This window comes from Agrilus planipennis, unplaced genomic scaffold (genome assembly GCF_000699045.2).
Source record: "Agrilus planipennis isolate EAB-ADULT unplaced genomic scaffold, Apla_2.0 scaffold16, whole genome shotgun sequence".
NCBI classification, from domain to species: domain Eukaryota; kingdom Metazoa; phylum Arthropoda; class Insecta; order Coleoptera; family Buprestidae; genus Agrilus; species Agrilus planipennis.
Window position 1 is genome coordinate 1,706,350 of NW_020438946.1, and position 13,434 is coordinate 1,719,783.

Here is a 13,434-nt window from a genome sequence, read left to right on the forward strand (position 1 = left end):
CACTCATTCGTCGATTTCTTAATAATTGTAGAAACTCAAACAATAAACAAATATCAAGTTTAACGATAGCAGAAGCAAATAATATAACAGTTAAAACCGTGCAAGGAGAAGTTTTTTATCCAAAATTCAGGCAATTAAATTCAATTCAGTCGTTACATAAGTCAAGTCCAACACTATTACTCAATCCCTTTTTTGACTTACACGGAATTTTACGAGTAGGTGGTAGATTGGGTAACGCAAATGTGGCATATAATCAAAAACACCCTTATATCGTGCCTAAACATTATATTACCAAGCTAAATTCGAAAATCAACATTCAAGCTTAAACATTCAAATCAATTCACATTCAACAACAATTCAATTATCAACCAATATTCAATATACAATAAAATAGTAAGTGTACATAGCGTATTATATTGTACAAAATAAACCAAACAAACCAAAAAAGTGATTTATTCGTCAACAAAATCCGAAAGAATATATGGGGCAGTGAGCGAATACTGCAACCACCGAACATTGATTGAAGCCGCAACAGATTATATGAATCTAAAAATAACTTCGAGATTACGGATTATAAATTATAATCCACGTTGTAATCCCATGTAATCCAGGATTAGGTATAAGCTATCATTATTTTAACGTAGGTATGTGTTATATTTAAAAACAACGAATATCATTTTGTGAGAGTCCTTTTCTACAAAAGAAGGGCACCAGTCCCATTTCTCTTCTTTTTACTCGCAATAACGGTCAAAACAGAAAATGTCCATGTCCAGCTTAAAATTAACAGCACTTCCAGCGGGTAATAACACGATAATTCCATTTCCAAGTCTCCTTTCGTCGGGTCGTAAGATCGAGTGTCTTGTTTGTTCTTTCAGCAACAGCCGCAAGGAGCCTAAACACGTGCTTTTTAAACATTTGAACAGTGTTTGTTTGTACTTCCATGGCTGTATGGAGAAATCCTAAAATCCAGATGAACATCGTTCACTGTATATACAGGGTGTTCGTAACGGTTTAATACTTTACTTCGTATAAGGTTTTTGGTACAAGAAAATTATTTGAAAAGAAACCGACTCCAAAAAACATTGGATCACTAAAAAGTTAAAAAAAAACGGTAAAGGTCTAGATGATGGCCCCCACCCCCGAATGGGGTAGGGATGGGGAGGATCGAAGGAGGAGGTCTCCCCCACCACTGTACCATAAAAAGTTCGTGGCGGTCTCACATTTCTAGGCATGTAAATATTTATATACTTAGTCATTGTTAAACAATATTCAAAGGTAAAACTAATGAAAAATACATAAAAATATTGAGAAAGTTATAAAAAACATTAATTAAATATCCTTATCAATAGGGTAAGTTTAATTTAGGTTATCGGGTTTTGTTCAAGTGACCACCCTCTTTCGATCCCACCCCTCCACCCGCTTGAAAATAATGACAATTGTCAAAATAATCAACTTTCAACCCCCATAACTTTTTATGGGGATGAGACCGCCACGAACTTTTTATGGTACAGTGGTGGGGGAGACCTCCTCCTTCGATCCTCCCCATCCCTACCCCATTCGGGGGTGGGGGCCATCATCTAGACCTTTACCGTTTTTTTTTAACTTTTTAGTGATCCAATGTTTTTTGGAGTCGGTTTCTTTTCAAATAATTTTCTTGTACCAAAAACCTTATACGAAGTAAAGTATTAAACCGTTACGAACACCCTGTATATACAGTGAACGATGTTCATCTGGATTTTAGGATTTCTCCATACAGCCATGGAAGTACAAACAAACACTGTTCAAATGTTTAAAAAGCACGTGTTTAGGCTCCTTGCGGCTGTTGCTGAAAGAACAAACAAGACACTCGATCTTACGACCCGACGAAAGGAGACTTGGAAATGGAATTATCGTGTTATTACCCGCTGGAAGTGCTGTTAATTTTAAGCTGGACATGGACATTTTCTGTTTTGACCGTTATTGCGAGTAAAAAGAAGAGAAATGGGACTGGTGCCCTTCTTTTGTAGAAAAGGACTCTCACAAAATGATATTCGTTGTTTTTAAATATAACACATACCTACGTTAAAATAATGATAGCTTATACCTAATCCTGGATTACATGGGATTACAACGTGGATTATAATTTATAATCCGTAATCTCGAAGTTATTTTTAGATTCATATAATCTGTTGCGGCTTCAATCAATGTTCGGTGGTTGCAGTATTCGCTCACTGCCCCATATATTCTTTCGGATTTTGTTGACGAATAAATCACTTTTTTGGTTTGTTTGGTTTATTTTGTACAATATAATACGCTATGTACACTTACTATTTTATTGTATATTGAATATTGGTTGATAATTGAATTGTTGTTGAATGTGAATTGATTTGAATGTTTAAGCTTGAATGTTGATTTTCGAATTTAGCTTGGTAATATAATGTTTAGGCACGATATAAGGGTNATGCCAATTTTTATATATTTCTAGGCATGTAAATATTTATATAGTCATTCTTAAACAATATTCAAAGGTAAAACTAATGAAAAATACATAGAAATATTGAGAAAGTTACATAAAACATTGTTTAAATATCTTTTTGTTCAAGTGACCACCCTCTTTCGATCCCACCCACCCCCACCCCCTTTGGCCATCATCTAGACATTTACCAAAAAAACAACTATTTTGTGTATTGCACGTATATACTGGGCGTTTCAGAAATAATTACCGAAAATTGAAAAACAACTACACCTTGAAAGTTTTTTCTAGGATTCCCCGTTTAGAATATTCAGGGTGTTGAACGGGTACGATAAAAAGCATTTATTTTGTGTACGCTCTGCTAGAAACGAGATATCAAATTGATTTTTGAGACATGTTATCATGACATTAACCTTCCAAACGATAGCCATACATAAGGCCACTGCAGATGCGGTGATCAGGAGCATATACTCGGTATTTATGGTCATATTTTTTTATATTATTTTCGATTCCTACTACAACAGCAGGTGTAGAATCTTTTCGGCATTAGGTTTAAGATCTACGAAGATCTATGAACGCTCTAACGCCTTTTGTGGAATGTCATGTTCCAGAAAGTAATTGGTCAGATATAAATACAAAATTTTCTCTTCGAGCAAATCATTCTTGTCATTTTGGATAATTTTCTTTTCTTTACAACATCGTCTGTTGTTTGCAATAGAGGCTGGGACCTTTTGTATCGTGGACAGCAACCCAAAGAGCCCTTAACTACATACGCCCCTGCATCAGGAAGAGACCAAAAGATTTCAAGTTGCAAATATGCGTTATCCTGAATAATTACGATTTCTTATCATCTACCCTTCATTGAATATTGTTAGAACTGAAACAGTTTAATGAGAAGGAAGAAACAAATTTGCGTTGCTCCTAACCGCAAAGTTTGCCGTTTTTACTTACGCGAAACGAATCCGAAACATCCGCATAAGATCATCAATACTAATTACGTCGCTCGCAGATACCATAAACGTATTATCTTACGGAAGTCGAGTATGATGTTACGCATGAATTGTTCGGAACAAAAAAATTAAAGATCAAATTACTGACGGAAACTCTGCCGCAATGTGACCTCCATTATCCCCCAACAAAAAAAAAAACATTGGGAAAGGACAAAATTCTTCTTATTTTTCAAAATCGTATTAAATATCCTGAGATTATACAATGGAGCATTTTTAATCTACTAGTTACTAATTTATTTTTTTGACGTGACAACGTCTTATAATTCGATGCACGCACGAAAAAACATGACTCATGCGGCGTTACCTCGCTCTGAGGCGTTCCATTTAAGGCTTGAAGTGCAAGCGAGAGCGCGGAACGAGCGACAAAGAGGCACAATCGGCCTCCGCGTTCGGCAGCGTTCGACATCTGTGTCTCTCTCCTACTTGAGTGAGCGATGCGTCCGCGTGGACAGCTGCTATACAATAATACATTTCCATTTACCTCCATCTCTATATCCATACAAAATATCTATCAAACAAATAAAATTAAAATTTTCTTTTGAAAAATGAAACCATTCCATCAGTATTTTCTTATGACGTTGTCACGTTCAATTATCGTCAGTAAACCGACTTTACAGACAACCGATTTTTTCGGAACAATGAAACAGTTCTAACAATTATTTGAATATCCGTTCAAATAGGATGGTAATCAGCAAAACAAGATCAAGGCAGGACTGTCCCACAATCTTGGTATTGGTCATAATATTGGTCTTACTTATTCGGTCTTGGTTTTTGTCTTGCTGACGTAGTCTTTGTCTTGGTTTTGCTGATATAGTCTCGGTCTCGATCTTGCTCATTTAATATGATGCTTACGTTTCTTTAATAATTCTTCTAAGCACAAATTTTTCTATTTACGAAAACAATAATTGTTTTAAATGCTGAAATTTTGTGTCATACATGCGAGCCTGTCCTGACTTTTAAAGAAAATAGTTCCGATCTTAATGAAAATGTGTGTAATTCGTCATTTTCTACAATTCCTAGGAAATGTATAAAATTCCTTAAATCGTCCGGAAATGTGTGAAATAAATTTTATTAGACGCATTTCCTAGGAAATCTATACATTTCCAAATACCAATCGGAAACGTATTACATTCAAGATGTCAGTGGGTCCGCGAAGGGAGGGTATTGCGTTATCTGATCAGGCGATTTATTGTATTCACAGATAACTCTGATTCTTAATTTACTAACGTGTTTTATTCACTTTATTCACATAAAGCATTAGTTTTATACATTTCCTAGTACAATACCGGAATTTCATACAATTCCTAGGAAATGTACACATTTGCCAGGATATGTGTGCATTAAAAAATCTTTGAAACAAAATTTTATAGATTTCCTAAATAGCCTCGGAATTGTATACATTTCCTAGGAATTGTATACAATGACTGGGAAATAAAATCTTCCAGGACTTTCCATACTGAAGCGGCTCTCTAACATTGTCACTTGAATATTTATGGGAAAAATTCAGTAAGTGGAGTGTTAATTTAATAACCTGTTATCTCGTAATAGTTTCACTGTTTAACAATTCAACACAACAACAATTAACTGACTCGTCAATATCTTCAATCACTCATTAGTATTTTATTTCTTCATATTTTATACTTTTAACATAAGTATTATCGATCAATATTTTCAATTATCAATATATTGCTTAATGTTTTTGATTATTAACATATTGTTCTTGATTAGCAACATACAATTGGCCTATATTTTCAATTATTATTAACATATCATCGAATCAATTTTTTCAATAACTGTTAGCTCGTTATAGCTTAACGTTTTCGATTATTAACATGTTATTATTAGTCAATAGTTTCATTTATTAGCGTATTATTGCTCAATTTTTTTAAACATTAGCTTAAAATTACTTTGTGTTTTCAATTATATTATTAGCATATTATTAGTATGTATTTCCAAATATTGACGCATTATTTGCTTAATATTCTCCATATATAACATAAACCCCAGTTATTTTTTCACAGCCAACTATTATTTATTAAGTTGTAATTATGACAATATCAGATGACTCTCGTTGCAATTACAATATTACAAGAGTCATTCATTAACAAGAACCCTAAAAGTGCTATAAGAGCTGAGAAAGACAAGAAGTCTAAAAATAAGACTCTCACAGCATCTCAGCACGCAACTTTTGCTATTCTGGCGTGCTTATTTATCCCTATGATTTAAAAGTACACAACTTCTGACACAGGAATTCTTTGCACAATTCGTCGATGTACATTTTTGTTTTGTTTTTTCTTTTTGGTAAACTTTGTTGCTCATACGGACGCTCAAATTTTGTATTCTATTACTGTACAGCAACTTCTAGGAATGTTTATGCATTACAGCTCGTCGCTGTTCGGTGCTCGCGTGTGTTATACGAATTTACATACAAATATAAAATTAAAAAAGGTGCAAATGAAGAAGACGGAGAATTATAGATTCACCTTACGTTGTGGCCGTCGTGATACTTTATTATGCCGATATTGTTCATATGTAAATAAAGTCGTACATGTACACTGTACAGTTATCAAAATCAGGAACATTGCAAACTTATTTATATTTTTGCTTGTGTAAGGGTTTTATTATTTCTATATGTGTGTAAATAAATAGTCGTTCGAAAACTAAACGAACATATGTGTATATAGTGGTCGGTATGTATATTTCTACGTTAATTTTACGGACTTAGTTGGGATAGATTTTACCTAATTTGCCCATGTGTTTATACTTTATGCGGGGTGATCGGTCAAGGGGGATCGACCCTCTTCGAGATGAAGAAACAAACAGGACCTGTTAATGTTACATATGCGTGAAACGTATTAAAGTGCACTTGTGCTACTCTGTGTTCTCCAATAATTGTGCATATTTTAAGGACGTTATAATATTAGTGATTGTTACCTGTGTTACCTGCAAATCAGGGTGAGTTATTCACTGAGTACTTCAAGCATGCTTAGTAATTATTTTACTGATTGTTTTAAATGAAGATGCTGTTGATGATTTATGTTGATATTGAAAGTAACTCATGAGATAATTAGGGACGCTACCTAGACTGTTAAGCTGCGGTGACACAGTCGTTATTTGGGGGCTGAGGTTTGAAAGCGCTGCGGTGCAATGGGGACTGTGGGCTGCGGTTGTACAGTTATCTAACCCATTAATGACCTCAGTCCAGTTTTGGACAGAAAAGTCTGTCTTGCAGAGGTAGTGCGGGAAGAGGGTGTTTGCCCTTTCCCAAGATCAGGTTGATACAGCATCAATAAGTGTCAAGTAGTTGATTACAGTAATTTGGCTGCGGTCAATGTATTTATCTTTAGTTGATTATATTGCAACATGGCCTTGTACAGTAAGATGCACGATAAATGCTAAGGAAAGGTATGCTTGAGTGCTCACACATGTTTTTCTATATTTGATAAAGGTGCCGTAAGGTGATATTGGCAGTGATATAGCTGGGGATCATCTCTGTGATCGTGTTGGCTTTTGTTTAAGTAAGTGATCGTTTGTTTTATTTGTTGTGTATCTGTTGATTAAGAGATTAGGATGTCTTAAAGCAACGCTTAACCATCTTCCTGACGATACTTTATATCTCAATATTGTCCACGCCCTGTGATGCTACGTTCTTGATTTACGTAGTTTAAGATATCTATTTGATATTCTGTTCAGAATGCTCTTCGAGAGTATATGTTACTGAAGGCCGCTTACACTTGTAGGCTTTCACGGCCGGAGTCTATATGATGAAGATGTTCTGGGCTGACGAGCCGTGGTCTAGTGGAATTTTTATGTCTGCCAGACGTTTCGTTCGAAACTGCGGCGAACATTTTCAATGGAGACGGTGGTGGTTGCTTCGTAGTATCCTTCTTGGTGTAGTTGAGAAGCGTCTGAGAAGAATACTACGAAGCAACCACCACCGTCTCCATTGAAAATGTTCGAACGAAACGTCTGCCAGATGTAAAATTTTCACTAGACCACGGCTCGTCAGCCCGGAAAATCTTCATTTTTTATATTTAGTTATGAAGAAGTAAATTAAGTTTAATACGTTTGACAAGGTCACGATGTCAAATTAATAATTTTTTTATTTTTATTGAAAATTTTACCATTTTACCATCAAACTTGTAAACTAATTCATTTACAAAACATGATACTCGGTAGTGTTGAAATTGCAGCGTTTTTAACGTTACGTGATTAGTCAATAAGTAATTTCAAAGACAATTTTGAGGGTTCCATACCCCAAAAGGAAAAAAAGTACCCTTATAGGATCATTTCGTTGTCTGCCTGTCAAAAACCTTGTTCTCTGAAACGCCTGGAAGTATTAAGTTGAAATTACTATCAAACTCTTAGATCTTATGAGAAAACAAAATTTTTATAACAACTCAAAAATTACGATTTTCGATTGAATTTGCCGTAGAAATAGTAGAATTTTTTAGGTAACTTGTAATAATCTCAATTTTGACATGTTTCTTTAAAAATTATTTCAAGTTTCTTAATTATTACAATTTAATTTGTAATATCAACTGAAACACCTAGTAAATTTATTTCTGCTGGGATTTATTTTTACAAATTCAGGTCTCAGTCGTAATTTTTATTATTTTCGCTTACGAAGCAACTGGCTAGTGGGATAAATTTAGGTAAATTTTCGTTTTTCATTTTCTCCAGATTATTACAAATTACCTAATAAATTCTACTATTTCTACGACAAATAAATTGAAAATTGCAATTTAATTTTCTCCATGTTACGCCACTGGATGAAACTAAGAGCCGTTGTAGTTTCTACCTTCAAAATAGGAAATAGGATTAAAGGATTAAAAGGCATCCAAATACAAATGAAAATGATCTTTATTTTTGTTTTGCCAGCTTCTGGTGTTCTGGTACAGGGTACCTACGATCGGTAGGTTTAGAAATAGACGCTGCTGTATGTTACATCTGGTCCTCGACACCGGGCGTTTGTTACATTTCTTCAATGACCCCACGTATTTATTGTGTTTTCTCCTTTTAATGTTATTTACTGGTGATTTGTTTTACAGCTGGATGGCGAACAGCCGGATGACGATGACGATGACGAACCCGACTTCTACCAACAAGCACGACTTCCTGGTTAAGACCATCGCGTAATAACGGGACAACTCCTTAAAAGGTACCATTCGGCGAACCGCTGGTACCATCCTGGTTTAATTAATTTAACACCACGCTATTATAATATGTAGGTATACTACATGCATAATAACGCGAAACTTTTCTTCTTTTAATATTGTATACCATTTTTGACAATAAATTATTGCATCAATTTAATGATTTTTATAGATCGGCTGCAATAATCACTACAGCTCAAACGTTGGTGCTGGAAGATATTTATCGTTTTAATATTAAAAAAAAAAGATTTTGTGTCTTTGTTTTCTTCCTTTTTCTTTTTTTTTGATGCAATAATTTTTGTGGGTAGTTTTTTGCGATATTCTCTGTAAGTAATACATCCTTTTTTGTTTCAACAATAAGAAAGCTAATCGTAAATGCAAAGTTAATCAAAATGAATAATAATTATTATCATAAATATAATAATGGTATCTAGCAATTTACATAGAATAGATCGATTCGAGATATAGCGATAGGATTGGTTTTAATTAATAATTGTAATGTTGTTAAATTTTAATTTTCAAATCCAATTGCTCACCTAGTGTTGTAGTTAAATAATATTATAATAATCATTATACCCTACTTTGTAGTTAAGAAACTTTTAAAGACATTAACAGTATTAAAAATCGTGCTGAAGAGAGGGTGGGCGTTTGTGAAGGATGTTTTTCGGGGGCCACAGTTTATTAACTGGTCTTTTACTTAAATTTTAATGACTAATTTATTTTTATTAAATAATTAAAAATATCTAGCTATATGTATTCATTACTCTATTAAAACACCGAAATGAAATTTGCAAATAAGGCAAAGAATTATCTTTAACAGCAACTTAATTTCATTAAAGCAAAATTACACCTCGAAATTATTTTTTTTAATTGACTTTTTAATTAATTTGTGATAGGTTAAAAAATAATCGCCATTTAAATGCCATTACCCCAACAGTATCTGTTAGCTTCAATTAGTTATTAATTGTTTAAATATTTCGGCAAAAACCCCAGCATTAAAATAAAAAAGGACGTTTTTCGATTATCAAAAAGTTTTTTCCTAATAGTTTTAATTTGCCCAATAGAAGACTTAAATTGAATAAAAAAAACAGATCGATATTTACCTGAGGAGGTGGGCAAACAAATTCGTTTAATTCAATTATTTTCTTTTTAATTAATTGTATAATTCACCGAAAAAGTGTTTTGCACTATAGGGAAAGATATTTTGGTGATTGAAAAACATCTTTTTTCTTGTTTTAATGTCATATTTTGCCGAAATATTTAAACAATTAATAACTTATTAAGACTTTTAAAGCTATTTTTAACCTTAATTAAAAAGTTCCTTTAAGAAAATAAAATTTCGTAGTGCAATCTTCGTCTATTAATTTCCTATATTTTTAGGGAGAGTGAGTGCCTAAAGATTTAAAAAAATCTTTAAAAAAATGTGAAAAGACGTTACGGGTGATATTGAAGTGAAATAATCATTTGTTTTTCTTTTAATTCATTTGTTTGTTTTGCGTAAATCCGTAGATTTCGATTTTAATTTAAATAACGTGTTTGTCATCGGTTCTTTTTTTTTTCTTGTAGTTTTATGGCATTTTTTTGAGAAGAAAGCGTGCCACAATATTTATTTTTAAAATGTACTTATGTAGTACTTAATTTTTACTTGTGGCTTTATTGTTTTTGTACTTTTTTCACTACAAATACGATAAGTACAAAGCGAAGGAATATATTCGATGACTTTATGGTAATATTAATATAAAAAAATATATATTTTGCCTATGAATATTATATTAATGACTTAAGGTATTTGTTTCCTGAAACTGACTATGTGTTTTATAGCAAAACTTTTATTTAATACTGTTATGTTTTGCTTGGAATATAAGACATTTCTTTTTTAAGTATAATTATTTTAAAATATGTATTTTTATGATTAAGGTATTCAACTTGACATTACTGTTTGAGCTTTATTTCTTTTTTTTTTTTGACGCTTGGAAAGGATTGTTTCGTCGTCTTCAAGTTGGGAACAAACTTTCAATCTTCTAAATCCAGTATTATATTGTTTAGCGCTAGTTTCACTTAAAGAGAATTAAGTAGACGTCCTTATTATATGGTAATCATCGTGTATTGATTAAAACAATATGTTTTTGGCCTAATTGTAAGTGAAACTGAAGTGCATTTATCAATGGAGCCTGTGATTTAGGAGTGGCAAAATTAGCGGTTAAAATGTACCAGTATTTTTATCCATAGTAATTATTTTTGTAGTAATTAGGACGATAAACATAAACATCAAATATTGTGATGACTGTAGGATAGGATTAGTTGTAAAACAGACCTATCATTGAAAACTATTTAATTTAAATGTATTCTTTAAATTTAAATATATCATATTTTTCGGTCACCCTGTATTTATTTCATTATCTAATGTACCAAAAATTCAATGATTTCTTTATAAAAAAAAATAGCAAAGTAGTCCTGCTTTTAATTAGTTATAAAAATGCAACATTAATATCAGCAAGTGTAAGATTTTTCATATACAGTAAACATCACCAAAAGATATTGTTGAAAAAAACAAATGGGATTATTGATAAACAAAAGATAATTGGCAAAAAACAAACAGTGAAAAACATTCAGTAAAGCCTTCCTACATATAGTTGCAATTTTAGATAGTGACATTGTCCAATAAGAGGTAAGTACATTCTTTTTATCGTTTATACTTCCAAATGAATTATACAAAAGACGATAAAAGATCAAAATTATAAAATTGGTGGAGGCGCCAACGTTTAACTAATTATAAGTTATTAAAATATTGTCAACTTTTCAATATTGGTGAAGGCGCCGGGCTTTCAAATCGTTGTTGCAATAAAAATTAAAATTTAAATTTTGGTGGATGCGCCGGGACTTATAAAATGATTAACAAGTAATACTACTGCAATAAATGGTTTCAATTTTGGTGGATGCGCCAGACACTCATACTTTGCATGAACAAAATTTTAAGGCCCGATTTTGTATTAGGAGAACATAAGTTACATGGTAAATTTTCTATAAATAGTGGCGCTATAACCGCTATTTTTTAAACGGAATAATTATCTTAGAAATTACAGAACTAGTTAAATTTATGTTTTTCAACAATGTATGGGTCAGAAAAAATAATATAACCATCAGTAATTACTTATTTAATCATTATACAGACGAAAAGTTTATAGCAATTCTTCATTTCTAGTAATTTTTCGCCAAAGTTACGGCTAGTTGTACAACTTCGAAGTGTGTGTTTACATTTCTTCATGTTGACAAATTATACAAACTATCAAAATTACTTTACAATGTATTAAAAATAGGTATTTACTCAATTTAGAAGAGAAGGATAATACGTATTTAATAAAAACTAAAGCAACATAAACACATCGGCAATGCCAATTGATTAATAAGGTACGTAAAGTGTATAACTTCCAATTTAACCTACAAATTTATATCCATTATGCAAACATTATTTAAAAATACGTTTATATTATATAATTTACCCCATATTTATTTATTTTTGTAACGTCTACTTACTACTTTCAGATCGCATGGACTGAAATAATTGGGAAAAACTTAGAATAAACAACATTCAAATGCAGTAATGTACCTTTTATACTTCTGAAATAAATACATTAGTAAGTACAGTAACTAAAGACACATTTAATAGATGATTAATTTCACTTACACTGTAAAAATACATCAGCAATCAATATAAATGTTTAATAAAAGAGATAAGAACAATTTTAAACAGTAAGCCATCAGATTGTTTGAGGATCTTATATGGAATAAAAGTATCTGAAATTTCTTAAAAGGTATAGGAGAGGAAGAAATTTTCAACAAGTAGAGAGACAGTTAAGGAATAAAAAGCGATTGAAGACTCCACTTATAGTTGTGTATGTAGGGACATAAAACCAGTAATAAACAAGGCAAAGTATTTAAATAATGTAGTAAGATGTAATGAAAGGAGAAACTGGGCCGTTTCTTATGCTACAAACAAAACAAAAGGGTAACTTACTAAGAGGATGATCTGAGAAACTTATTAACAGAAGAATTAAGAGAAAAAGACCTGTGAATATATTGAAATGGTAGAGGCAAGGATTAAAGAGAAAACAGTATATGTAATAGAAAAGTGAGAAATTGATGTTTTAGTTCTTAATTTTAAGAGATTTTATATAAAAATTTATGTAATTAACAACAAATTTAATATAAAAGGAGCAGCTTGCATAAATCTGTTTGGCACGCACTGAAATAAAGTGCGATTATTACACTAAGTACATAAAAAGTGAGAAAGTCCATTTACCTTTTGGTGCTTAGTGAAGAGCAACTACACTATACGTACTTTTATTATTATACATGGACTTAATAAAGAACTATTATTAAAATTCTAATCTTCGTAAAATATTTCACAGTATCCCTGTTCCATAATTTATTTAGGTTTCCTCTTCATAAAACGATTAATTATTACATATAAACCATCTGTAGAATGTATTAAAATGTCTTTAAGAAATAAACAAAATTTAGACTGATTAATGGCTTATTATTACAACCTTACCCTATTTGTGGCTATAAAAAGAAATAAAACTAATTTGCCAGACGTAGTAGTATAAATCATTTATATTTAAATTTTGCCAAAGAAGTACTAATTATATTAAAACTACTGGTCTCTTCATTAAATTTACATCTAGAAAAATAAATACATTTCACAACCACATAAGCATTCGACTTCTAATTTAATAAAAAAAAAACAATTTTGTTATGGTTCTCACAATGAAAGAAAATATATATAAAAAAGTGTTCGCTTTTATTTAATCAAATT

At 31.8% G+C, this 13,434-nt stretch overlaps 1 protein-coding gene across 7 annotated transcripts in view; it reads left to right on the forward strand.

The window, feature by feature from the left end:
• LOC108744662 (band 3 anion transport protein) overlaps nucleotides 1-8,751 on the forward strand; it is a 195,232-nt gene extending 186,481 nt beyond the window's left edge. For all 7 annotated transcript variants that reach the window (XM_025974741.1, XM_025974743.1, XM_025974742.1 and 4 more), the window contains one exon: nucleotides 8,514-8,751. In XM_025974741.1, coding sequence (XP_025830526.1) covers nucleotides 8,514-8,588 — 75 coding nt within the window. In that variant the 3' untranslated portion in view covers nucleotides 8,589-8,751. The remainder of the gene's footprint in view (nucleotides 1-8,513) is intronic.
• The last annotated feature ends 4,683 nt before the right edge of the window (nucleotides 8,752-13,434 follow it).